We start from the raw sequence: 27,771 nt of genomic DNA on the forward strand, positions 1-27,771 counted from the left end.
ATATATATATATATATATATTTTTGTTAGAATATGGAATTATTTAATTTTATTAAAAAAAAACAAATTAACAGCAAAGAAAAAAAAAAAATAGGAAAATGGAAATTAAGTTGTTCTAAGTTTGTTGTAAATTTTAATATATTATAAGTTTTATATATGATTCCGTTGAAATATTTTTTTTTTGCTTGTTTTATAATTATATATATACATATATTTATATCTACGTATAATATATATACATATATAATTAAAGTAATATTTTTAATTTTTAAAGTGTAAAATTTACAATGAATAGATAATTATTATCCATATTATTTATGATTAATATAAATGGTATGGAGAATATATTTTTATAGTAAACCAAAGAACAAATAATAAATAAATAATATAAAATAAGCATTGTTATATAGTAGAACTTAATTGTTTTTTTTTTATTTTAATTAATGAAATATAAAATAATAATTAACATTTATTAGATCTATTATATGAACATGTGTATATTTTATTTATGATTGTCATTTTTTTTGAATACTAATAACATTTTAAGTAAATATATTTTTATTTAAAAAAACAGTAGTATAAATATGAAATATATATTTTGAAAAATTTATATTATTTAATATTAATAATTTTTTTGAAATAAAATAAGAAATACATACACATTTGTGTCAAAATATTATATTATAGATTGTTTATAAATTAATTATTTTTATATTGTACAATATGTAAATATATAAATATATATATATATATATATATTATTATATGTCATAATTTCATTCTTTATATGTTAATCAAAAATATGATAAAGTTACTGAGGAGTAAAAAAAAAAAAAAAATTGTATTATTCCCCCCTTGCATATTTCTCATGAGAACCAAAAAGGAAAATTAAGTTACATCTCATTTAAATTTCCTTGCTTAAGTTTATATATGATTGGATTTTATTATTGCTTATTAAGTATAAGATGATTATTTAAATTATATTTATTATTATTTATAAGGTTTTGCAAACTAATTTACTATAAAATATGCATTACTATGTTATATGTAAATATAACATATAATGTAATATGTGTATTCCATTATTATTTTTTTTTAAATATTCTAATTACGTATAAAATACAAAAATAAACGATTCCTTGTATTTTTATAGTATATAAATAATATCGTGTTACTTGTTTAATATAATATGTAATTTATTATAATAGCAATTATTATAATATAATTATTAAAATAACATATTTAGAATTATAATTTTAGAACAAGTAATAATACAATTAATATAAGATAAATTGTAAAATAGTATATGACGTGATTTAATATATATTATGAAAAAAATATATTTTAATAACATAAACACTAAAGAAAAAAATGCATTATAGTATGTAATAGTTTGTGTAATTTCTCTTTTTCTTAATATTTTTATTTAATTTTTTGTTTTCTAACAATAATAAATAAATATATATATATATATATATATATATATATTTTTACATATATTTTGTATTTTAATAATAAATATATTTTTTAAATACTTTGTAATATATTTGTACAAAATAGAAGTAATAATATTAATCTTAGTAATAACATAGATAAATTAGAGAGAAACGTAAACGTACAACAAATATTAGAACAAAAAAAAAAAAAATTATGAAAATAACCAAATTTAATTATTTTTTTTACTATTATTTAAATTTTTTTTTTTATATCATATATTATGATATAATATGTTTGTATTTAATTTTTTTATATAATAGTAATGATACAAGGTTTCTGTTGGGATATTTATTACCTGCATATATGTTATAATAAGTTCTAATATATGTATTTTACATCTTTTACAAATATTACTGTACACATTTTCATATAATTTAAAAAGTAAATATAAACATGTTTTTTTTTGTAACTACACATTTACTTGTTATTAACATGTATAAAAATAAAAAAATAAAAAGTAAAAAAGAAAAAAAATTATTATTACAATTTATGATATGACATAAGATTATATTTCATTAGAAATACAAATTCAAAATTATAAATAATATTGAAATGTTTTATTATATTATTTTTTTTTTAAATTTAATTAATTAATTATTTATTTTTTTTTTTTTGTGTTTTAAATAAAAAAGCAAATATGGATCCAGTAAAAAAATATATATTTACATAAAGGGAAAATAATCGTGTATTATATTATAAGGCTATATAAAAATTTTAGTTTAAGCATAATTAATTTATTTACAAAATAAAATAAGGTATTATATTTTAAATTAATTATATGTATAATCATAAAATAATATACGAATAACAATAAAAATGAAAGTTCATTGCTATAACATATTATTATTTTCTTTTACATTAATTATATTGTTATTATCACCATCGCAGGTATGGATATAATAACCATTATTATAACAATATAATATTTATATATATAAAATAATCTACATTTAAATATCACATATATATATCACCATTTTTTATAGGTAAATAACCAAATGAACCATTACAATACAGCCAATATGAAAAACACAGAACCAATAAAATCATATAGATCATTATGCTAATGTGAACTATATACATCCATCTATGATGATGACCCAGAAATGAAAGAAATAATGCACGATTTTGATCGACAAACATCACAACGTTTTGAAGAATACAATGAACGTATGAACAAAAACAGACAAAAATGTAAAGAACAATGTGATAGAGATATAAAAAATATTATTTTAAAAGATAAAATTGAAAAAGAATTAAAACAACAGTTAGCAACATTGGAAACTGATATATCTACCGATGATATACCAACTTGTGTTTGCAATAAATCAGTAGCGGACAAAGTAGAAAAAACATGTTTGAAATGTGGAGGTGTGTTGGGTGGTGCAGTTCCAGAATTGGGTTTATTATGTGGTTATGGTGCATATGAGTTGGTAAAAGTTGCTATTGGAGCTGCTGAAAAAGCGGCTATAGCTGAAGGTGCTAAAGCCGGTATTGCTGAAGGTATTAGGGTAGCCATTAAAGGAATAAAAGATGCATTCAATATAGAGTTTTTAGATGGTAAAACATTAGCAGAAGTTATTACTGGAAAAACGTTTAATAATTCAACGTTTTTTGTTGAAAAATTTGTGCAAGAATATAACACAGTGTGTTTGTCTTCTACTACTTACCAAGATACACTATTTTGCGATTATGGTTCAATGTTCGGAGGGAAGGTTGATAATATTACAGCTATATCATTAAACGCGAAAAACACTGCAATAAAGGCTGGTCAAGCTGCTGCGAAAATGACTACTGAAACTACTAAGGCGCTTACAGCGGAAAAAACTGGCGAGGTAACAAGTACATCAGCTATTTTTTCTAATCCCATGGTAATTAGCTTTATTGTAGTAGTAATTATAGTTATTATACTTTTAATTATTTATTTAATTTTACGATATCGAAGAAAAAAAAAAATGAAGAGAAAACTCCAATATATAAAATTATTAGAATAGATATAATGTGTTTGGTATTCTTGATAGATAGTTTTGTGTATACATTACATTTAATTTAATATAAAATGTTTTTTATTATTATTTTTAATAATTATATTATCTTATATTTATTATGTTTCAATTATAACTTATTTTGTTACTATCCTATATATTTATTGGTTCCAGTGATAGTTATTAATTTATTATTATAATTTTTTCTGAGGACTTTTATTGTTTAATAAATAATTTATTTGTTAATTTATTTTAAATACTTCTTATAAAAATATATGATTACATCTATTTTTTTAAGAATATAATATAACATATATTTTTTAAATTCGTTATATTGTTTGTTTTATAAATGTATATATAAAATAATACAAATATAAAATATATTATATTATAATACATAATTATTCTTGAGTATCCATCAACAATTTCGAAATTCAATTTTAATATTATCCATTTATTTATGAAATGGATCCATTGGTTATTTATTGCAGATATCGTTAAAAAATGTTTTTTTCTAAGATAGAGAAAAATATATTCGTAACATAAAGGTTAAATTATTACAACAATATTTGAATGTACTCTATTTTCGTTGTTCCTTTTTCGCTACTTCTTTTCCTTTTTCTTTTTTCCCTCTTTCTGTTCTAATGAATACTATCATTATAGGAATTGCATTCATTTTTATAAATATTATGAATTTTTTTTTTATGATTACTAATTAGATATTAAATAAATATGTATTATTCCTTTTTTTTCGTAATATATATATCATCGTGATACTTTTTTTTAATATATATAATAATATAATTATTAAAATATATAGTAATCAATTATTTTCTTGGAAAATATATTAACACAATGTACGATAAATTATAAATATACTACAACTGCTATTTAAAAAAATATATATATATTAGTATATATTGTAAAAATGTTACAATCTCTAAATTGTTAATAGAGTACATTTGTATAATATAAGCACTATCGAAAAAAATAGAATATTGTATCTAAGAGTATATATAATTTTTCTTTTTATTTTTATTCTTGTTTTGTAATAATAATAAATATGAATATTTTTTTTTTGCATAATTATGCTATTTACTATTTTAATAATAAATAAATATTTTAAAAAACTTCCAAATATTTTTATATAAAATCATAATAATAATATTAATGTTAGTGATAACCTAGATGAATTAGAGGGAAACTTATAACATGCATTAAATTTTAGAACAAAAAAAAAAAAAAAAGAAAATAACAAAATTATATTATTAATTACTATTAATTTAATGCTTTTTTCATATCATATATTATGATACACAATATTTGTTGTAAATTGTTATATATAATTGAAATGATACAATGTATATATTGGAATATGTATTTAATATATATATCCTAATAGGTTCTTATATACATATTGTACACCTTTAAGAATTATTTCTCTACACATTGGTATATAATTTACAACACAAAAAAATACAAGTTGTTTGTAAATATGGTTGTTATATAAATGTTTAAGAACAAAAAAAAAATATATTATTCCAATTATCGTATGATATAAAATTATATTTTATTAGAAATTAAAATTATAATTTATAAAAAATATGGAAATGTTTCATTATATTATTTTTTTTAAAATATTAGTTAATAATTTTTTTTATTTGTTTTGAATAAAAGAGTAAAATATGGTTGCACTAAAAAAATATATTTTTATAATGGAAAAATAGTTCTGTATTATATTATAGAACTCGAATAATATTTTATATTGAACATATGTAATTCTTTTAATAAAGCACATTATATTTTTATATATTAATTAGTTAATTATTCAATTAATAATAAAAACATATAAGTATTACAATATATATGAAAATGCATTACTCTGAAATATTATTTTTTTCACTTTCATTAAATATATTGATAACATCATCATATGTATGAATGAAAAAAATTACAATAATAATATATATATGTTATCTTTTATTATTTGTGTATATATAAAATATACCTAATTATAAACAAATATATATATATATATATATATATATATATATATTACATTCTTTATAGGCGCATAGTGAGAATAAACAATACATTACACCATATACACCAAATACTTCATCACGAGTGTTAACCGAATGTGACATTAAAATGTCAATTTATGATAATGATGGGGATATGAAATCTGTGAAGGAAAATTTCGATCGACAAACGTCAGAACGATTTGAAGAATACGACGAACGTATGAAAGATAAACGCCGAAAATGTAAAGAACAATGTGACAAAGATATACAAGAAATTATTGTAAAAGATAAAATGGAAAAATCATTAGCAAAAAAAGTGGAAAAAGGTTGTCTTAGGTGTGGGTGTGGTTTAGGAGGTGTTGCAGCAAGTGTTGGAATAATTGGTCCAATTGCTGTAAATGAAGTGAAAAAAGCTGCTTTGGTTGCTGCAGCTCAAAAGGGTATTGAGGTAGGCATGGCTAAAGCCATTGAAGAATTAGGAAAAATAGTAGGGTTAAGTGATTTTTCTTATTTAAATTGGTCTGCAATGATTACTGCAACAACTTATTATAAACCAATGAAACTTGTAAACATTGTTAACTCTGCAAACAGTATGTGTACTGATTCTAATCCTGCTTTTACGTCTTTATTTTGCAAAGCCTCATATAGAATAAATTCTGAAGTTTCAAGTTCTAGATTTACAGAAGTAATTTCTCAAGAGGCTGCAAAAGCTGCAAGTGCAGCCGGTGAAGCTGCTAAAAATGCTGAAAAAGCCCAAATAGCCTTGGTAAATGAAGAAAGTGCACATTTGTACAGTGCAATTGGTTACTCCGTCATTGCCATATTGATTATATTATTGGTTATGGTAATTATTTATTTAATTTTACGTTATCGTAGAAAAAAAAAAATGAATAAAAAACTACAATACACAAAATTATTAAATCAATAAATATATGGTTTCTTGATATTAAATTCAATTTAATGTTATATGAATTTTAGATTTATAATACAAGAATATTCTTATTATTAAATTTTTATAACATTATATTTTTTTTCCTTATTTTTTTTGTTTATTCTTATGTGGTTATTAAATTATTTTATTTATATTAATTCTTTTTTTCAGTTTAACGAGTGTAAATTATATATTCTTTTTTAATAAAGATTTTATATAAATATATATTGTTAGTATACATACATATATATATATTTATTTATAATACACCATTTAAGAACACCTTGTAACATATTTTCAATACTTTATATACAATAATATGTAATGGTATATATTATAGAATAAATATATTATATTATTAATCCTATATGGATATATTATTTTAAATATAATTATATTTATATAATATAAACTAATATAAATAAATATAATTGTAATTAATAGCATTCATCTTTATCATTTTATTTTTATAGTATATATAATACATATTTATTATTATTTTACATTACAATGTTTTGCGAAATACAAGATATTGTGTTAATTATTTTTTATCTTCTTTCTTTTTATAATTTCCCTTTTAATAAAATAAAATATGTGTTTTATTACAGAACAAATAAAACAATATATATATATATATATATAATTTATATAATATACCAACTACAAAATTATTTTCGACACGACATATCGATATATCGAATTATCAACACATGACAATATAATAAAAATGAATTAACCTAATCGTACAATAAATATTATTATAAAATAGTAACAAAATATTATATATTATAATTAAAATTGTATTAAAATAATCATATTTATATGATATCCCTTATATTATCCTATTTTAATACATATAATTTATATAATAAGAAATTTAAGAAAATATATAAATATTAGTAACTTGAAAAATGTTAAAAATAAATATATATATAATTTATTTTTTTTTTTATTTATATTTTTTTATAAAACGTTTATTATTATTATTATTCTTTTTATTATAAAATTGTAGTAATTATTATAAGATTATTTTTAAAAAGTATATTATTAAGAAAACTATTATTATAATGGAATTATACTATTAATTTCTTATGTAGTGTACAAATAATATATGATATTTCGTAATATATAAATATAATATATATATTTGATGCTTCACAACCTACAAATTATAAATATATTAAAATTATATTATTTATAGTTATACTTATACAAATAAATATAAAATACAGTAGATTAGTATGTGGCATGTTTGTAAAATCCTTTAATATTGTTCTTGTAATAGTAGTATATTTTTAATTTATTCAAAATTTATAATTTATTATTTTTTAATATATTATTCATTTAAATATGCTATTATCTATATATTTATATATTATTTTAGCATAATTAAGTAAAATAAAATAATAGATACAATAGAGAGCATATTATAATATAGGATAACACTTAGCGACAAAAATGAAATAAAGTAAAGAGAAAAATATAAATATTAAAATATAAATAAAAAAATATTTTATTATATTAGTTTTCAGATTAATATTATATTTTATTAATTACAAGAAGATTTTGTTGTTAATTCCACAGTAGTAATTATATTAAAAATATATTTTAGGATATTTATTTGATAAAAATCATGAGAGCTATTATTATATATATACGATTTACACCAATAACAACTATTGTTCTACACATTTGTATGTTATATACAACACACAAAAAAAAACAAGTTGTAACTACCGTTTTACTTGTTATATAAATTTGTTAGAATAAAATTTAATTGTTATTTATTTTATGATATAAAATTAGATTTTATTAGAAATTAAAATTCAAAATTATAAAAAATGTAATATATTTTGATATATTTTTAATTTTAATTTTTTAATTTTTTTTTTTTTTTTTTTGGTAACGCAAAAATTATTGAATTTCCAATGATGCAATAAATTTTTATAATGGAAGTTAATTGTGGTATATTATAAAATTATTATAATAGTATTTTACATTAAGGATATTTTATGAACAAAAAAACAAATATACTAAATTAAAGTATTTTATGTTCTTTTTTTAGTTATAATTTAAATCATAAAATAATAGAAGTATCAGAATAAAAATGAAAGTTCATTATATGAATATATTATTGTTTGCTCTTCCATTAAATATATTGGTAATGTTATGTGATAAATGAATAAAATATTTATAAATATTATTATAATATATATATATATTTATTTATTATGATATCATATATATAATTATTATATCTATATATCCATATAATTTATATATATATATATATAGCGAAATATATACATATATATATAAACATAAAAATATACATATTTATTACGAATATATAAAATAATAAACAACTAATTATAACATACATATATATGTCAACATTTTTATAGGAACATAATGAAAGGGACCATAACAACACTACCCTTCATACATCAATTACCAGATCATTATGCGAATTCGAATTATATGAACCTGCCAATTATGATAATGACCAAGAAATGAAAGAAGTAATGCAACAATTTGAGGTTCGTACGTCACAAAGATTTCACGAATATGATGAAAGTTTGCAAAGTAAACGAAAGCAATGCAAAGATCAATGCGATAAAGAAATCCAAAAAATTATATTAAAAGATAAATTAGAAAAACATATGGCACAACAGTTAAGCACATTAGAAACAAGGATAACCACTGACGATATTCCAACATGTGTTTGCGAAAAGTCGATGGCGGATAAAGTGGAAAAAGGATGCTTGAGATGTGGATGTATATTAGGTGCGGCCATGCCTGAATTGGGATCGGTAGGTGGGAGTCTTTTATATGCTTTAAATACCTGGAAACCTGTGGCACTTAAGGCCGCAATTGCCGCAGCTAACAAAGCAGGTATGGCAGCAGGTATTAAAGCGGGTGATGCTGCAGGTATGAATGTAGTTATTGTACAATTAGGAAAATGGGGTATAAATGAATTTTGTCCTGAAATATTTGAATCCATTCTTAAAATAAACCATTATAGTAAACTCAAAGATTTTGCTAGTGCTATTGTTGCAGAACATGATAAGATCTGTGCGATAACGACATCTGGTGAAAATTCTATGTGCCTACCATTTGATATTGCATTAGGTCTAAGTGATGCAAAAGGCACACCAATTGGTCCTCCAGCATCTCAAGCTATACCAAAAATGATGAACCAACTTGTTGGAAAAGCTAAAGGTACTGCTGATTTCATGGCTAATAAAGTGAATTCTGAAACTTATTCTAAAATCATAACTAAACAGGCCGATTTGATAGAAGCTGGATTTAACAGTTGCACAACTTCTATATATGCTTCTATTATTGTAATATTGATTATAGTTTTAATTATGGTAATAATATATTTGATTTTACGTTATCGACGGAAAAAAAAAATGAAGAAAAAACTCCAATATATAAAATTATTAGAGGAATAAATATTACGTGTTTGGTATTTTTCGATGTTGGCAGGATGTTTGGTACACGTACAGTTTTTCTTTGAATTTATCAAGTTTTTTTCCCCATTATTAATAACTATATATTTTTATATGTATTAGGTTTTTACACATATAATTTATTTTGTTATGTGTCAATTTATTTTTATTATTTATTGTATTAATTATTTTATTGATTATATTAATTTTATTTTTTTTCCTCAAAGACTTTTATTTTTTAATAATAAATTATATATTTGTTAATTTATTTTAAATGCTATATATATATATATATTTATGTATTATATTATATATAATTATTTCAAAAATTTTAGAAACATAATATGACATATATTTATTAAATTCTTTATATCAGTTGTTTTATAAAGCAATAACTCATAAAACAAATACAAAATATATTATATTATAATATATAATTATTCGTGAGTATCCATCATCCATTTGAAAATTCAATTTTAATAGTATCCGTATAGATATAAATTTATGAAATGGAACGATCGGCTATTTATTACACATATTTTTAAAAAATGTTTTTTTCTAAAATAAAGAAAAATATACGGTATTACAAAGGTCATGCTATTATAACAATATTTTAATGTTCTGCTTTTTCGTTGTTCCTTTTTTGTTCTTTCTTTTTCATTTTGTTCTAGTTATAAATTTTTTTTTTTTTTTTGGTTTAATTTAATTTTTTTTTTTCTTTTTTTTTTTGGTTTAATTTTTTTTTTTTGGTACTCATAAGTACTATCATTATGAATATAGGAAATAACTTCATTTTAAGAAATATGAAGTATTTTTTTTTTTTAACATTTCTAATTACGTATAAAATAAAGAAAAAAGGATTTCTTGTATTTTCATAGTACATATAATGTCGTATTATTTGTTTATTGTATAATAATATATTTATTAAAATATATACTAATTAATTATTCTGTTACAATATGTAATAATATAATTAATATATGATAAATTGTAATACACTATTACTATTTTTAGAAATATATATATATATATATATATATAATTATTATTATTATAAATATAATATATTTGTATAAGATAAAACATTACATAAAACAATACAATATATTGTGTAATAGTATTTATAATTTCTAATTTTTTTTTCTTTTTCTTTCTTTTTTTTTTTTTTTGAATTTTCTTTTCTAATAATAATAAATATTAAAAATATTTTTTTGTGATAATTATATAATTAAATAGTTTAATAATTAATAATTTTTTCAAATAAGTTCAAATATTTTTATAAAAATAATAATATTAATCTTTGCAACTACATAGATAAATTAGAGAGAAAGCTATAACATGCAACAATTTTTAGAAAAACAAAAAAAAATAATAACAAAACCTAAAAGAAATACAATTACTATTAGTTTGAAAAATACTTATTTCTTATATTATGATACAAAATATTTATTTTAAATTGTTTTATAAAATTGTAATAATACCAATTTTATGTTGTAATATATATTCATATATGTTATAATAAGTTCTTATATACTTATTGTATACCTTTAAAAATTAATTCTCTACACATTTGTATATAATTTGCAACACAAAAAACTATTTATTTGTAACTATAGTATTATTTATTATATACATATATATTAAAATAAAATTAATATTATAATTTATCGTATGATATAAAATTAGGTTTTGTTAGAAATTAAGATGGGAATTTATAAAAAATATGGAAATATTTTACTATATTATTTATTTTTTTCTTCCTATTTATTTATTTTTTTCTTCCTATTTATTTATTTTTTTATTTTTTTTTTTTGTTGTGAATAAAAGGGAAAAATATGGTTGCAGTAAAAAAAATATATTTTTATATAATGGGAAAATAATTGTGTATTATAGCACAAGCCTATAATAATATTTCAGATTAAAAATATGTAATTCTTATATAGAACAATAAAATATATTATTATATATGAATCTTTTTAGTTATAATTTTAATCATAAAATAATAGTAGTATTACAATAAATATGAAACTGCACTACACTAAAATATTATTATTTTTCTTTCCATTAAATATATTGTTAACATCATATCATGTATGAATGAAATATTTATAAATATATATATATATATATATAGTATTTTATAATTTATGGTAAATAAACCATATACATAATTATAACAAATATATATAAAATAATATACTCCAACTAATTATAACATACATATATATATATTTTATAGGCACATAATAAAAATAAACCATACATCACATCACGTCATAGACAAACTAGTACATCACGAGTGTTAAGCGAATCTGACCCATATATGCTCAATTATGATAATGATGATGATATGAAATCTGTGAAGGAAAATTTCGATCGACAAACTTCACAACGTTTTGAAGAATACGAAGGACGTATGAAAGATAAACGCCGAAAATGTAAAGAACAATGTGACAAAGATATACAAGAAATTATTTTAAAAGATAAAATGGAAAAATCATTAGCAGAAAAAGTGGAAATAGGTTGTCTTAGGTGTGGGTGTGGTCTAGGAGGTGTTGCAGCAAGTGTTGGAATATTTGGTACAGTTGCTGTAAAAGAGTTGGCAAAAACGGCTACTGCTGCGGCAGTTGCAGCAGCTCAGGAAGCGGTCAAGGATGCAGCCATGGCTGCGACCATTAAAGCTGTGGGTGCTGCGGCAGGTAAGGAATTTGTTATTGCAGGATTAAAACAAATGGGTGTATCAACTCTAGATGGTAAGGAATTGGGAACATATATTACTGCAACAAATTATACTAATGTCAAAAACATTGCTCACGCTATAAATACTCAATATGAGCCATCGTCATGTCTAATAACTGTCCCAGTCGATTCCAAACCTATTTGCACTTGGGTGAGGGCAAAGGAGGGAGCTGCACGGGTAATTCAAGGGAAACAGTTTTCAACGCAGGAAACTATAAAAGTAGCTGTAACATCTATCGTCTCAGATGCCGAAAATGTTGCTGCAGCAGCTGAACAACAAGCTACTAAGGATGCTATAAAAGCTAGCACTCTTGCAGTAGACTCTAAATATGCTATTTGCCAGAATGCTATTATTGCTTCTGTTGTTGCATTATTAATTATAGTTTTAATTATGATAATTATTTATTTAGTTTTACGTTATCGTAGAAAAAAGAAAATGAAGAAAAAAGCCGAATACACAAAATTATTAAATCAATAAATATATGGTTCCTTGATATTAAATTCAATTTAATGTTTTGTTAATTTTATGTTTATAATACAAGGATATTATTATTAAACGTTTATAAAATTATATATTTTTTTTCCCTATAATTTTTTTTTTGTTTATTCTTATGCGGTTAATAAAAAAAATTTAATTTATATTTATTTATTTTTTTTTTAGTTAATCGTGTGTTGTTTATATATATATTTTTTTAAATCAACAACCTATATAAATATATATATATTTATTTATTACATACTATTTAAGAAGACCTCGTAATCTATATATTTTAAATTCCTCATATAAAATAATATATTATAGAATATAATATAGAATAAATATATTATATTATTAGTCTTATATTGATATATTATTTTTAATATAATTATATTAATATAATATATACTAATATAAATAAATATAAATATATTTAATAACATTCATCTTTATGATTTTATTTTTATAACATATATAATACATATTTATTGTTATATTAAATTTCAATGTCATGCGTAATATAAGATGTTATATTAATTATTTTTTATCTTATATTTTTTTCCCCCCTTTTGATAAAAATATATGTCTTATATTATTACAGGAAACAAATTAACAAAAATATAATATACATAATTCATTTTATATAGTAACCACAAAAATGTTTTGAACAAGATATATCTATATATCAACAAATTATAATATAACCATGATAAATTAACATAATCTTACCGTAAATGTTATTATAAAATAGTAAAAACATAATATATATTAATTATAATTTTATTAGAATAATAATATTTATATCATATCTCTTTTTCTTATTTAACTATATTAATACATATAATTTATATAATAGGAAATTTAAAACAATATATAAATATCAATAACTTGTAAAATATTAAAAATAAATATATACATAATTTATTTTTCTATTTATGTACGATTATAAAGAATTTATCATTATTATTATAGAATAGTAACAATTACTATAAGTTCATTTTAAAAAAATAGTACTTTAAGAAACTTTTATTCTAATATAATCGTACTATTAGTTTTTTATATATTATACAAATAATATATTATATTTCGTATTATATAAATACAATTGTTATATGTAATATTTACAACGTACAAATTATAAACATATTAAAATTATATTATATGTATTTATACAAAGCAATATAAAATACAGTATGTCACTATGTTGTATCCTTTGAAAAGCTTTTAAATTGTATTCTTGTAATAATAATATATTTTTAATTTATTAAAAAATATTTTGTAATAAGCTAATATATAATTGCTTTAAATATCCTATTAATTATGCATATATATTTATATATTATTATTTATAAATTAATAGATACAATAGAGAGAATTTTTTATCATATAATAAGGCTTAGAAACCAAAATAAAATAAACTAAAAAGAACAAATATATATAATAAAATACATATAAAATTATTTTATTTTGTTAGTTTTAAGATTAATATTATATTTTATTAATTACAAGAAAATTTGTTATTATTTCAAAAATAATAATTATATTAGAATATATTTTAGGATATTTTTTTCTATAAAAAACATGAGAGCTATTATGATATATATATGGTTTACCCCCATAACAACTATTGTTATACACATTTATATGTGTATTTGAAGGAAAATATATTCTTATTTATTAAAAATTTATAATATATATATATGAGAGAATTATTTTAAGAAAAATTAAAAAAAAAAATAAATAAAACAAAAATAATATAATATAAAATAAAATAAAATTATTTATTTATATCATATTTAAATTTTTTTTTTAAACAATAAAAGAATATAGTCATAATTCAAATTATACGTATGATGAAGTTATAATGTTATTATATCATAAAATTACAACAAAATTTCCGTTTATCAATATATTATATAAAATATATATTAGAAAACAAAATAGATCATTTTTTATTAATTAGATTAGTACAATTTGAAATATAACATATTATTTTTTTTGAATTAAAAATGAACATGTATTACGTTAAAATGTTATTGTTTGCCTTTTTAATAAATACATTAGTATTACCACATTATGTATGTAAAAATATAAATAATTATTACAATAATTTAAATATATAATTAAACAATTATTGCATTTTCAGTAAATATTCATTAATCGTCTTTTTCTTTTTTAGGAGAATTATCTAAATAACCATTATAATGTATGTCTCATTCAAAACAAGACCAAAAGAACAACGATAAATTCAAGATTATTAGCACAAACGAAAAATCATAATCCACATTATCATAATGATCCAGAACTCAAAGAAATAATTGATAAAATGAACGAAGAAGCAATTAAAAAATACCAAAAATCTCATGATCCATATGAACAATTGAAAGAAGTAGTAGAAAAAAATGGAACAATATATACAGGTGGAAATGGTGCAGAACCCATGTCAACGACAGAAAAAGATTTATTGGAAACATATAAAGAAGTTTTTGATGACGAAAGTGATATGTTAAAGTCAGGCATGAGTCAAAATGTTGATGAAAAATCTTCAACATGTGAATGTACTGATATTAATGGTGCGAAATTAACAAAAACAAAAGGAAAAGATAAATATTTAAAACACTTAAAAGGGAGATGTACCCGTGGTATATGTGTATGCTCCGTCAGTAGTGTATTCTTAACATTGATAGGTTTGATAACTGCAAAAAATGCTGCCGTTGCTGCTGTCACTTCTAGCTTTAACGAAGCATCTAAGATTTGCGCATCCTCTATTTCTGTATTACATATGTTTACTCATGAATCTGTGACTTTATCTATGCCATCAGTTACTGCAGCAGGAGGTGTAGAATGTTTTTCTGATTTAGCCGGAACTATTTCAAGTGCTGCTATGGGTGTATTTGAACCTTGTGGTATTGCAGCTTTGGTGCTACTTATATTAGCTGTTGTGCTTATAATATTATACATATGGTTATATAGAAGAAGGAAAAATTCATACAAACATGAATGCAAGAAACATTTATGTAAGTAATAAATTTTTAAAAATATGAATTATGTAATTTGTGAATCGCATATACATTATATTTTATAATAATTATTTTTTACAGAAGTAATATTTTTAGAATTATTTGTTTTTAAAGAAAATATATATATTTATTTATAAATAAATAAACAAAAGTATTAAAAGTCTTATATTATATTGTGTTATAATATATCTGTTGATCAATTTACATATTTTATTTTTATTACATTTCTAACCAAATGTATATTTTTCTCTGTTAAAATAATAACTATTATAATATATAATTCATTTTATAATTTTTATTTATTGATGTATTTATATAAAATTTATTTTATGCTTTCCTATTATATTTTTATATTAAATTAATATTATATAATGAACATACAAAAATTAATCTCCTAATTAAATAATTATTAATGATCATTTATGTATATATAATTGAAAAATAGTATATACATATTTCTATTGTACATAAACTAAATCTTCAACGTTTTTTAACTAATAAAACTATAGTATTATTTAATATATTAAATCTTATAATATTATGTTTACTATCTGTTTTTTCTTATACTTTATTTAAGAAAAATGTACAGGTTCATTTCATAATTCGCACAACGAATATTTCAAACCTTATATAAAAATATATGTTGTATCGAAAAATATAGTAAATATTTGGAAATCAAATAAAAAGAATATATTAAAGCATTTTTATATTTATCAAATAAATAATTTCTAATAAAATATTTGCGTAATATTAAAATATTTAATAATTTAAATATCTAATATTTATATTTGTTATTTTAGTTATTTAAATGTTTTTTTTTTGTTATAAAATATATTTTTTACAATACATAAATATTTTTTTGAAATATGATTTTATGAGAGTTAAGAATAATAAAAAATCCCCTGAAAATTTTATAATTTATATCACACACATATATATATAGTAATCTTTTTTGTTATATAAAAAATTAAAACATTTGAGTATGTAAAAAATAAATATGAAAAATGTTTTATAAATAAATTTTAAAAAATAAATACAGTTTTGTTTAAAAATATGAAACGCAAAAAAAAAAAAAAAAATATACATGTATATACATATATATTGCATTTATATATACCTATATATCCATATATGCACAAACCTACTTGTATACATACTTACATATATACCAATACATATATATTAATATTTATATATAGGAAAAAACCCAATATTACGTCTGGACGTACAAATCTTTTTCGTGTCATTGATATAACTCAAAACGCTTATGAGATATTTACAACGAAATCACCAAATAGGTATGTCCCGTATGAAAGTGGCCGATATAAATGCAAAACATATATTTACATGGAAGGAGAAGAAACGGACGATTACAGTTATGTTCTGACTTATCTTCCTCTGATATTACTTCTTCATCAGAAAGTGAGTATGAAGAGATAGATTTAAATGATATATATGTATCGGGTAGTCCAAAATATAAAATGTTTATCGAAGTAGTACTAGAACCATTAAATAGGGATACATTTAATTTATCAAGTGGTGACATATCTACCAATAAACTTACAGATAATGAATGGAATCAATAGAAACAGGATTTTATTGAACAATATTTAACTCATATAGGATCTGCTGTACCATTATACATGAGTTACAAACTGATAATATGTATATGTATACCCAAACTAATATTTTACATGTTATTATGGATGAAAAACCTTTTATTACATCAATATAAGATAGATTTCTTGGTAGTGGTCATCAATAAGTTCCTTATAATATTGATTGGAATATTCGAATAAACACTTATATATCTTTTAACATTACCCATGCTCCTAAGGATAATAGTTTATATTCTGGAATTTATTGAATTAATGATTCTCTAAGTCGTAACCGTAATATTGATATATATGATGAAATGCCCAAAAGAAAAGAAAAAGAATTATTTGGAACCAAACATACAAAAAATATAACGTTTAATCGTGTCGCTACACAAACATATAGTGATCCTATAGATAGTTAGTTAGATTTGTTACATAAATGGTTAGATAGACATAGAGATATGTGTGAACAATGGAATAACAAGGAGGATATTTTGAACAAATTGAATGAAGAATGGACTATAGAACATAATGAAGATCTGTTGGATATACCATCATCAAGTCATGATGATATTCTTAAAATTAAGGATGAAACATATAATATCATTAGTACAAACAATTTATATAGTTATGAAAATAATGATATAACCCCACACCAACTCGGATTGCCAAATATCATACCTAGTGGTATTATTAAGCACCAAAATAATGGACTGCGCACAAATATATCTATGGATATACCTTTTGATGAACAAAATAATAATTTGGAAAACAGCAATATAACATATGAAGATGATGAGGTGCAAAATTCGTAGAATTTTTGACGATATAGGAAATAATTATCCTGAAGCATATAAGGAAATGAAAATAATTTAGGTGATGATTTATATATATATATATATATATATATATATATATATACAAATCAATAACTTATAAGAATTAAAACCAATTTGAATGATGAAAAACAACAAAATATATATAATATATGGAATATATAAAAATATAGGGAAAATATATAAATTTGTAAAAACCATGTGTTTTTATTTTATTATAAATGTGGGATAAATTATCTTATAACATATTGGAATATATTTAAATTCATTCACATATATATATATATAGTAGAAAAAATTACAAAACATTTAATATGAATTACAAATTATTTACTTATATAATTATTATAAATTTATTTTTATTTTTTTTGATATTCATACACCTAATTATCATTATATAGTATTGAAAACATTTTATATAAAAATTAAGTTTTCCATTTATAATTACTAATTATAAATAATATTAAATTATATTATTCCTTATATTAATTACTATATATAATATCTTGTTACATCTTACATATATATTATTATCCTAACAATTATTATAATTATTAAAATTTATGTTTTTAAATACATCCCTAGAACATTTAATAATACAATTAATATATCAATAAATGCTGAAATAGTATATCTACCATTTTAATATTTTATATAATATATATGTAAAAATAGTATATTGTCAAAATATTACAATCGTTAAATTATCAATATAATATATTAGGATAATATACAAAAGTACATAAAACTAAAAAAACATAGCATTTTATTATATGTATAAGTTTTCACATCCATAATTTTTGTTTTTGTTTTTTGTTACTTAATAATAAATATAAATATATATTTATCTTAATAATATGATTTATTACATTAAGAATAAATAAATATTTTAAATGTTTTTAAATATTTTTATAAGAATAATATTATTAAACTTAAGAAGAACGTAGATAAATTAGAGGGAATGGTATAACATACAACAAGCTTTAGAACAAAACAAAATAACAAAAAATAGAGGATACCAAATTAATTTATAAATATGTATATTTACTATTAGTTTAAAAAGATTGTATATAATTTATTATGTTATACAATATTTGTTGTTAAATTGTTTTATAATAACAATATTAGAAACATATATGTTAGAATAACTATATCATATGTATTTCATATATATGTTCTAAAATAGTATTATATATATAATTCATAGAGAATTCCCAAAACTATAGTTTTACACATTTGTAAATAATTTATAACACAAGAATACGTTGTATTATTACTATATCATAAAGTGTTATGAAAATTATGAGAAAAAAAAAAAATTACCATTATAATTTATTGTGTAATATAAAATAAAATTTTATTAAAAATTAAAAAAAAAAAAAAAAAAAAAAAATTAATAAAAAATGTAAAATGTTTTCTTAAATTTTTTTTAAAATTAATTTTTTTTATTCTTTTTTTTTGTTTTAAATAAATGAGCAAATATGGTTCCACTGTAAAAAAAAAAATATATATATTTACATAATGGGAAAATAATTGTTAATTATATTAAATAAATTATAATAATATATTAGGTTAAACATATTTAATTTATTTATAAAATAAAATAAAATATTTTGTGTGATTTTTTTAGTTATAATTTTTATCATTAAATAATATATGTATCACAATTAAAAAAAATGAAAGACCATTATATTAATATATTATTGTTTGCTCTTCCATTAAATATATTGGTAATTCCATGTTACATATGTATTAAATATTTATTAATGTTATAAAATATATATATATTTATTACGATACCATTTATATAATTGTTGTATCTATATATCCATATATAATATATATATAGTCAAAATATACATATTTATAAACCAAAAAATTATACATATTTATTACAAATATATAAAATAATAAACTACAACTAAACATTACATATTTATATATGTCACCATTTCTTTATAGGTATATAATCAAAGGAACTATTACATCACACGTACACCAAAAGCAACCACTAGGACATTATGCGAATGTGAATTATATGCACCTGCCACCTATGACGACGATCCACAAATGAAAGAAGTTATGGATAATTTCAATCGTCAAACACAACAGAGATTTCACGAGTACGACGAAAGGATGAAAACTACACGCCAAAAATGTAAAGATCAATTCGATAAAGAAATCCAAAAAATTATATTAAAAGATAAATTGGAAAAAGAATTAATGGACAAATTTGCCACATTACAAACTGATATACAAAATGATGCTATTCCCACATGTATTTGCGAAAAATCCTTAGCAGATAAAGTGGAAAAAACATGCTTGAGATGTGGAAGTGTGTTCGGTGGTGGTATTACACCCGGTTGGGGTTTGATCAGCGGTTTAGGTTATGTAGGATGGACAAATTATATTACTGAAATAGCTATACAAAAGGGTATTGAAGCAGGTGTTAAAGCAGGGATTCAAGAATTAAAAGGTTTTGCTGGCTTATCTCGATTAATTAATTTTTCCGAAATAAAAAATTTGATTAATCATACAAATTATTTTAAAGAAATGACATATGTTTCATTTCTTCAAGATGCTAATAAAACACACTGCTCTGCTCGTCCTACAAGTAAGGAAATATTTTGCAATTTTGTATCACATAATGGGGAAAGTGCATTATCCAAGCGAGCTGCCGGTATTGCAGATTATGCTGCAGATATGGCTAAAATTACTGAAGAAGGTGTATTGGAAGAGGGAGCCAGTGCAACTAGTAGTTTAACTACTGCAATAATTGCTTCAATTATTGCAATTGTAGTAATAATTTTAATTATGATAATTATTTATTTAGTTTTACGTTATCTACGAAAAAAAAAAATGAAGAAAAAACTCGAATATATAAAACTACTAAAGGAATAGATATGATTAACTTATGTTATTCTTGATGGTTTCTTTTGTGTATGTACTACATTTAGTTTAATATAAAATATTTTTTATTATTATTTTTAATTAACATTTATATTTTTTTATATTTATTAGGTTTTTATATATAATTTATTTTGTTACCATCCTATTTATTTATTAGTTATTGTATTAATTATTTATTGATTATTATCCTTTTTTTAAGACCTTTTTACTTTAATAAATAATATATTTATTAATTTATTTTAAATACATCTTATAAGTATATATAATTACATTTAATTTTTAAGAATATAATATAATATATATTTATTAAATTGTTTATATCAATTGTTATATAATAGAATATATAATGAAAAAAAATATAATATATATATTATATTATAACATATAATTATTTGTGAATATCCATGAAAATTTTCAAAATTCAATTTTAATAATATTAATGTATCTATTAATTTATGAAATGGATTAATCGGTTATTTATTACACATAATGCTAAAAAATGATTTTTTCTAAAATAAAGAAAAATATACACATATAAGGTTCCTGATATTATAACAATATTTTAATGTTTTCTATTTTCGTTGTTCCTTTTTCGTTCTTGCCTTTTTATTTTGTTCTAGTTATTAATTTTTTTCTTTTTTTTGTACTCATACGTACTATCATTATTATTATAGGAAACAATTTAATTTTTAGAAATCTTAAGAAATTTTTTTTTTTTTTTATAGTTATAAATTATGTATAAATTAAAAATAAATAACTGCGTTTTTTTTTTAGTAATATGTATAACATGGTGTTAGTCATTTAATATATAATAATAATATAATTATTAAAATATATAGTAATTAATTATTTTGTTACAACATGTAATAATACAATTAATGTATGATAAATTGTAAAATACTATTATTATTTTAAGAAATATATATATAATAATAATTATTATTTTAAATAGAATATATATGTATAAGATATAACACTACATAAAACAATACAGTGTATTGTGTAATAGTATATATAATTTCTCATTTCATTTCTTTTTTTTTCTTTTTCTTTTTTTTTTTTTTTTTTTTTTAATTTTCTTTTCTAATAATAATAAATATTAAAAATATTTTTTTGTGATTATTATATAATTAAATAGTTTAATAATTCATAATTTTTTCAAATAAGTTCAAATATTTTTATAAAAATAATAATATTAACCTTTGCAACTACGTAGATAAATTAGAGAGAAAGGTATAACATAAAACAAATTTTAGAACAGAAAAAAAAAAAAAAAAAATACAATTACTATTAGTTTGAAAAAAACTTGTTTCTTTTATTGTGATACACAATTTTTATTGTAAATTGTTTTATATAATTGAAATACTACCAATTTTATGTTGTAATATGTATTTAATATATATATATAGAAATATGTTCTTACATACGTATTGTATACCTTTAACAATTTGTTCTCTGCACATTTGTATATAATTTACAACACAAAAAAAACGATTTGTTATTATTTATAGTTTTATTTATTATATACATATATTAAAATAAAATTAATATTATAATTTATCGTATGATATAAAATTAGATTTTAGTAGAAATTAAGATGACAATTTATAAAAAATATGGAAATATTTTACTATATTATTTATTTTTTTCTTCCTATTTATTATTTTTTATTTTTTTTATTTTTTTGATTTGAATAAAAGGAAAAAATATGGTTGCAGTAAAAAAATATATTTTTATATAATGGGAAAATAATTGTGTATTATAGCACAAGCCTATAATAATATATTAGATTAATCACATGTAATACTTATATCAGAATAAAATATATTATTATATATGAATTTTTTTTAGTTATAATTTTAATCATAAAATAATATAAGGATCACATTAAATATGAAACTGCACTTCCCTAAAATATTATTATTTTTCTTTCCATCAAATATATTGTTAACATCATATCATGTACGAATCAAATATTTATAAATATAAATATATATAGTATTTAATAATTTATTTAAATATATCATATATAAATTTATAACAAATATATGTAAAATAATATACTCCAACTAATTATAACATACATATATATGATATATTTTTTATAGGTGCATAGTAAAAATAAACCATACATCACACCACGTCATACACCAACTATTACATCACGAGTGTTAAGAGAATGTGACATACATAAGTCAATTTATGATAATGATGAAGATATGAAATCTGTGAAGGAAAATTTCGATCGACAAATATCACAACGTTTTGAAGAATACGAAGAACGTATGAAAGGTAAACGCCAAAAACGTAAAGAGGAACGTGACAAAAATATACAAGAAATTATTGAAAAAGATAGAATGGACAAATCATTAGCAGAAAAAGTAGAAAAATGTTGTCTTATATGTGGGTGTGGGTTAGGAGGTGTTGCAGCAAGTGTTGGAATATTTGGTGGAATTGCTATAAGTGAGTTGAAAAAAGCTGCTATGATTGCCGCTATTGCATCCGCCCAAAAGACCGGTGTTCTAGCCGGTGAAGCTGCACGTATTCCGGCAGGTATTAAGGCTGTTATTGCAGGATTAAAACGAATGGGTATATCAACTCTAGGTGGTAAGGATTTGGGAAGCTATTTTGCTACAACAGATTATACTAATTTCAAAACCATTGCTCGTGTTATAAATAGTGAATATCAAACAGATTCATGTCTGATAGGTGGCCCTGCCACTGACAAGTCTAAAACCATTTGCAATTGGGTGAGGGCAAATTTTGTTGCTCCACAGGATAGTCCAGGGAAGGGTGGTTCAGTGTACAAGTCTATAGAAACAGCTGTAAAATCTATCGTCACAGATGCCGAAACTGTTGCTCAAAGAGCTGTAGAAAACGCTACTGAAGAAGTTATAAAAAATAGCACTGCTGCAGCAGAATCTACATATGCTGGTTGCCAGACTGCTATTATTGCTTCTGTTGTTGCAATAATAATTATAGCTTTAGTTATGATAATTATATATTTAGTTTTACGTTATCGTAGAAAAAAGAAAATGAAGAAAAAAGCCGAATACACAAAATTATTAAATCAATAAATATATGGTTCCTTGATATTAAATTCAATTTAATGTTTTGTGAATTTTAGATTTTTTAATACAAGAATATTATTATAATTCAATTTTTATAACAATATATATATATATTTTTTTGTTTAATGTTATATGGTCATTAAATTATTTTATTTATATCTATTTATTTATTTTTTTAGTATAATGAATGTAAATTATATATTTATTTTTATAATATATAATATGTTTATTCTAAATAATATTAACTACTTATGTGATTATAATTAATATATATAACACTATATATATGATTGTATATAATAAGACCACAAAATTAAAAAATATAACATAATATATAACACAATATAATCATGTTATATACATGTACATATATATATATATAATATAATATAATATAATATAATATAATATAATTTATAACACTAAAAATTAAATACCAAAAAAAAAAGAAAAACACATAAAAAAAACCCACATATATCTCCATATTACCGGAAATGATGTCGATTTCGGCTTTTCCTTTAAGTGTAGGAATTGCGTTTGCTGCGTTGAGTTACTTTTTACTTAAGGTAAAAGGATGTATTTATATGTGTATGTGTTTGGAAATATGTATGTGTTTTATATATATTTATGTATTTAAAATTGAATAAGAAAAAAAAGGAAATAAGAAAAAGGAATATAGGAACATAGTTATTTAAAAAAAAAAATAAAAAAAAAAAAAAAAAAGAAAAAGAAATTTTAGAACAATAAAAATTAAAATAAAAATAATTAAAAATTTTGATAAAATAAAAATTCAGAAATTCTATCAAAAAAAAAAAAAAAAAAAAAAAAATTTTATACAATGATAACTAAATTAAAATTTAAAAAAAAAAAATAAAAAAAGTAAAAAATAAATTATCTTTAAAAAAAAAAAAAAAAAAATTACATGCATATATATACATACCCATACATACATATATGTTCAATTTTTTATTATAGAAAAAATCCAAATTTTCTGTTGACTTGTTGCGTGTACTGAATATCCCGAAAGGAGATTATGAAATGCCTACGTTAAAATCCAAAAATAGGTACATACCATATAGAAGTGGCCAATACAAAGGCAAAACATACTTATATGTTGAAGGAGATACAGACGAAGAGAAATATATGTTTATGTCTGATACTACTGATATAACCTCTTCCGAAAGTGAATATGAAGAAATGGATATCAATGATATATATGTTCCTGGTAGTCCAAAATACAAAACGTTGATAGAAGTTGTTCTGGAGCCATCAAAAAGTAATGGTAACACACTAGGTGATATGGTAGGTACCACTATATTTACAGATGAGGAATGGAATCAATTGAAAGATGATTTTATATCACAATATTTACCAAATACAGAACCAAATAATAATTATAGAAGTGGAAATAGTCCAACAAATACCAATAATACTACCACGTCACATGATAATATGGGAGAAAAACCTTTTATTATGTCCATTCATGATAGAAATTTATATACTGGAGAAGAAATTAGTTATAATATTAATATGAGTACTAACACTAATAATGATATTCCAAAATATGTATCAAATAATGTATATTCTGGTATCGATTTAATTAATGACACATTAAGTGGTAACAAACATATTGATATATATGATGAAGTGCTAAAAAGAAAAGAAAATGAATTATTTGGAACAAATCATGTGAAACAAACGAGTATACATAGTGTTGCAAAAAATACATATAGTGACGACGCTATAACAAATAAAATAAATTTGTTCCATAAATGGTTAGATAGACATAGAGATATGTGTGAAAAGTGGGAAAATCATCATGAACGTTTAGCTAAATTAAAAGAAAAATGGGAAAATGATAATGATGGAGGTAATGTACCTAGTGATAATCATGTGTTGAATACGGATGTTTCGATCGAAATAGATATGGATAATCCTAAACCTATAAATCAATTTAGTAATATGGATATAAACGTGGATACACCTACTATGGATAATATGGAAGATGATATATATTATGATGTAAATGATAATGATGATGATAATGATCAACCATCTGTGTATGATATACCTATGGATCATAATAAAGTAGATGTAGATGTACCTAAGAAAGTACATATTGAAATGAAAATCCTTAATAATACATCTAATGGATCGTTGGAACAACAATTTCCTATATCGGATGTATGGAATATATAAAAAAAAAAAATATATTATTTTACTTGTTTATTTTTTTTTTTTTTTTTTTTTGTTATATTTTATTTGTATATTCATTTGTATAATATAAATATATATATTCATAGTATATATATATTTTTATTTTGATATATTTGTATAATAATATTTGTATATATATATATATAATTTGTTTTTTTGGCTTTTATATAATATTTGTAAATATATATATATATATATATATATATATATAATTTGTTTTTTTGTTTTTGTATAATATTTCTAAATATATTCGATTCATAATTTTTTGAGTAATATTTTTATTTTTTTTTCATTTTATTTTTGATTTTTTTTTTAAATGTCATTGTTCATAATTTTAATATATAATTTTTATTTTGTTTGTATAATATATATAAATTTGTTTTATTTTGTTTCTATTTGACACATGTGATTATTTGTATATATAAATTTGTTTTATTTGTATAATATATATATATGTTTTATTTTGTGTTTATTTGACACATTTGATTATTTGTATATATATTTTGTTCGAATTTATTTTAATTATTTGTTTTTGGATATTTGTATATATAAATTTGTTTCATTTGTATTATATATATATGATTAAAAAAAAAAAATAAAATAAAAACATAGAAACATATACCATACCATATAAATTATATTCATAGTAGTATATTATATGGTTCCATATTAAAATAAACTAATATAATACACTAAAATATTTCTTATTATATATATATATATATATTTAATATAGTAACAACAAAAATGTTTTCAACACCATATACGGATATATCAACACATTATAATATAATAATAATGAATTAATCTAATCTTACAATAAGTATTATTATAAAATAGTAACAATATAATATATCATATATAATAATTGTATTGGAATAACAATATTTATATGATATCCTTTTTTTTTTTTTTTTTTTTGTATTCATACGTACTATCATCATCAATATAGGAAATAAATTCTTTTTAAGAAATATGAAGAATTTTTTTTTAACGCTTCTAATTACGTAT

General features: G+C 20.1%; 7 protein-coding genes and 2 pseudogenes across 7 annotated transcripts, besides 2 other annotated features; all 9 read left to right on the plus strand.

The window, feature by feature from the left end:
- The first annotated feature begins 2,312 nt into the window (after nt 1-2,312).
- On the plus strand, nt 2,313-3,490 carry PF3D7_0222400 (annotated as a pseudogene).
- Nucleotides 2,313-3,490: a sequence feature (rifin, pseudogene).
- Nucleotides 3,491-5,347: 1,857 nt separating this feature from the next.
- PF3D7_0222500 (rifin) lies at nt 5,348-6,433 on the plus strand (the record flags this gene model as incomplete). The annotated part of the gene is made up of 2 exons (XM_001349691.1): nt 5,348-5,416; nt 5,552-6,433. 2 exons carry the CDS (start codon nt 5,348-5,350, stop codon nt 6,431-6,433), a joined length of 951 nt encoding a protein of 316 aa, XP_001349727.1.
- A 2,110-nt stretch (nt 6,434-8,543) lies between these two features.
- On the plus strand, nt 8,544-9,894 carry PF3D7_0222600 (rifin; the record flags this gene model as incomplete). Its single annotated transcript, XM_001349692.1, has 2 exons — nt 8,544-8,597; nt 8,842-9,894. The coding sequence occupies 2 exons, from the start codon at nt 8,544-8,546 to the stop codon at nt 9,892-9,894; spliced, it is 1,107 nt and encodes a 368-aa protein (XP_001349728.1).
- A 2,019-nt stretch (nt 9,895-11,913) lies between these two features.
- On the plus strand, nt 11,914-13,108 carry PF3D7_0222700 (rifin; the record flags this gene model as incomplete). Its single annotated transcript, XM_001349693.1, has 2 exons — nt 11,914-11,982; nt 12,131-13,108. The coding sequence occupies 2 exons, from the start codon at nt 11,914-11,916 to the stop codon at nt 13,106-13,108; spliced, it is 1,047 nt and encodes a 348-aa protein (XP_001349729.1).
- A 2,009-nt stretch (nt 13,109-15,117) lies between these two features.
- Nucleotides 15,118-16,133, plus strand: PF3D7_0222800 (stevor; the record flags this gene model as incomplete). Its single annotated transcript, XM_001349694.2, has 2 exons — nt 15,118-15,186; nt 15,288-16,133. The coding sequence occupies 2 exons, from the start codon at nt 15,118-15,120 to the stop codon at nt 16,131-16,133; spliced, it is 915 nt and encodes a 304-aa protein (XP_001349730.2).
- A 1,048-nt stretch (nt 16,134-17,181) lies between these two features.
- PF3D7_0222900 lies at nt 17,182-18,541 on the plus strand (annotated as a pseudogene).
- Nucleotides 17,182-18,541: a sequence feature (erythrocyte membrane protein 1 (PfEMP1), exon 2, pseudogene).
- Nucleotides 18,542-20,238: 1,697 nt separating this feature from the next.
- Nucleotides 20,239-21,463, plus strand: PF3D7_0223100 (rifin; the record flags this gene model as incomplete). The annotated part of the gene is made up of 2 exons (XM_001349697.2): nt 20,239-20,292; nt 20,525-21,463. The coding sequence occupies 2 exons, from the start codon at nt 20,239-20,241 to the stop codon at nt 21,461-21,463; spliced, it is 993 nt and encodes a 330-aa protein (XP_001349733.2).
- A 1,902-nt stretch (nt 21,464-23,365) lies between these two features.
- Nucleotides 23,366-24,549, plus strand: PF3D7_0223200 (rifin; the record flags this gene model as incomplete). Its single annotated transcript, XM_001349698.1, has 2 exons — nt 23,366-23,434; nt 23,581-24,549. The coding sequence occupies 2 exons, from the start codon at nt 23,366-23,368 to the stop codon at nt 24,547-24,549; spliced, it is 1,038 nt and encodes a 345-aa protein (XP_001349734.1).
- Nucleotides 24,550-25,037: 488 nt separating this feature from the next.
- PF3D7_0223300 (erythrocyte membrane protein 1 (PfEMP1), exon 2) lies at nt 25,038-26,742 on the plus strand (the record flags this gene model as incomplete). The annotated part of the gene is made up of 2 exons (XM_001349699.1): nt 25,038-25,109; nt 25,519-26,742. 2 exons carry the CDS (start codon nt 25,038-25,040, stop codon nt 26,740-26,742), a joined length of 1,296 nt encoding a protein of 431 aa, XP_001349735.1.
- Nucleotides 26,743-27,771: the final 1,029 nt, after the last annotated feature.

The sequence above is a fragment of the Plasmodium falciparum genome, assembly GCF_000002765.6.
Source record: "Plasmodium falciparum 3D7 genome assembly, chromosome: 2".
NCBI classification, from domain to species: domain Eukaryota; phylum Apicomplexa; class Aconoidasida; order Haemosporida; family Plasmodiidae; genus Plasmodium; species Plasmodium falciparum.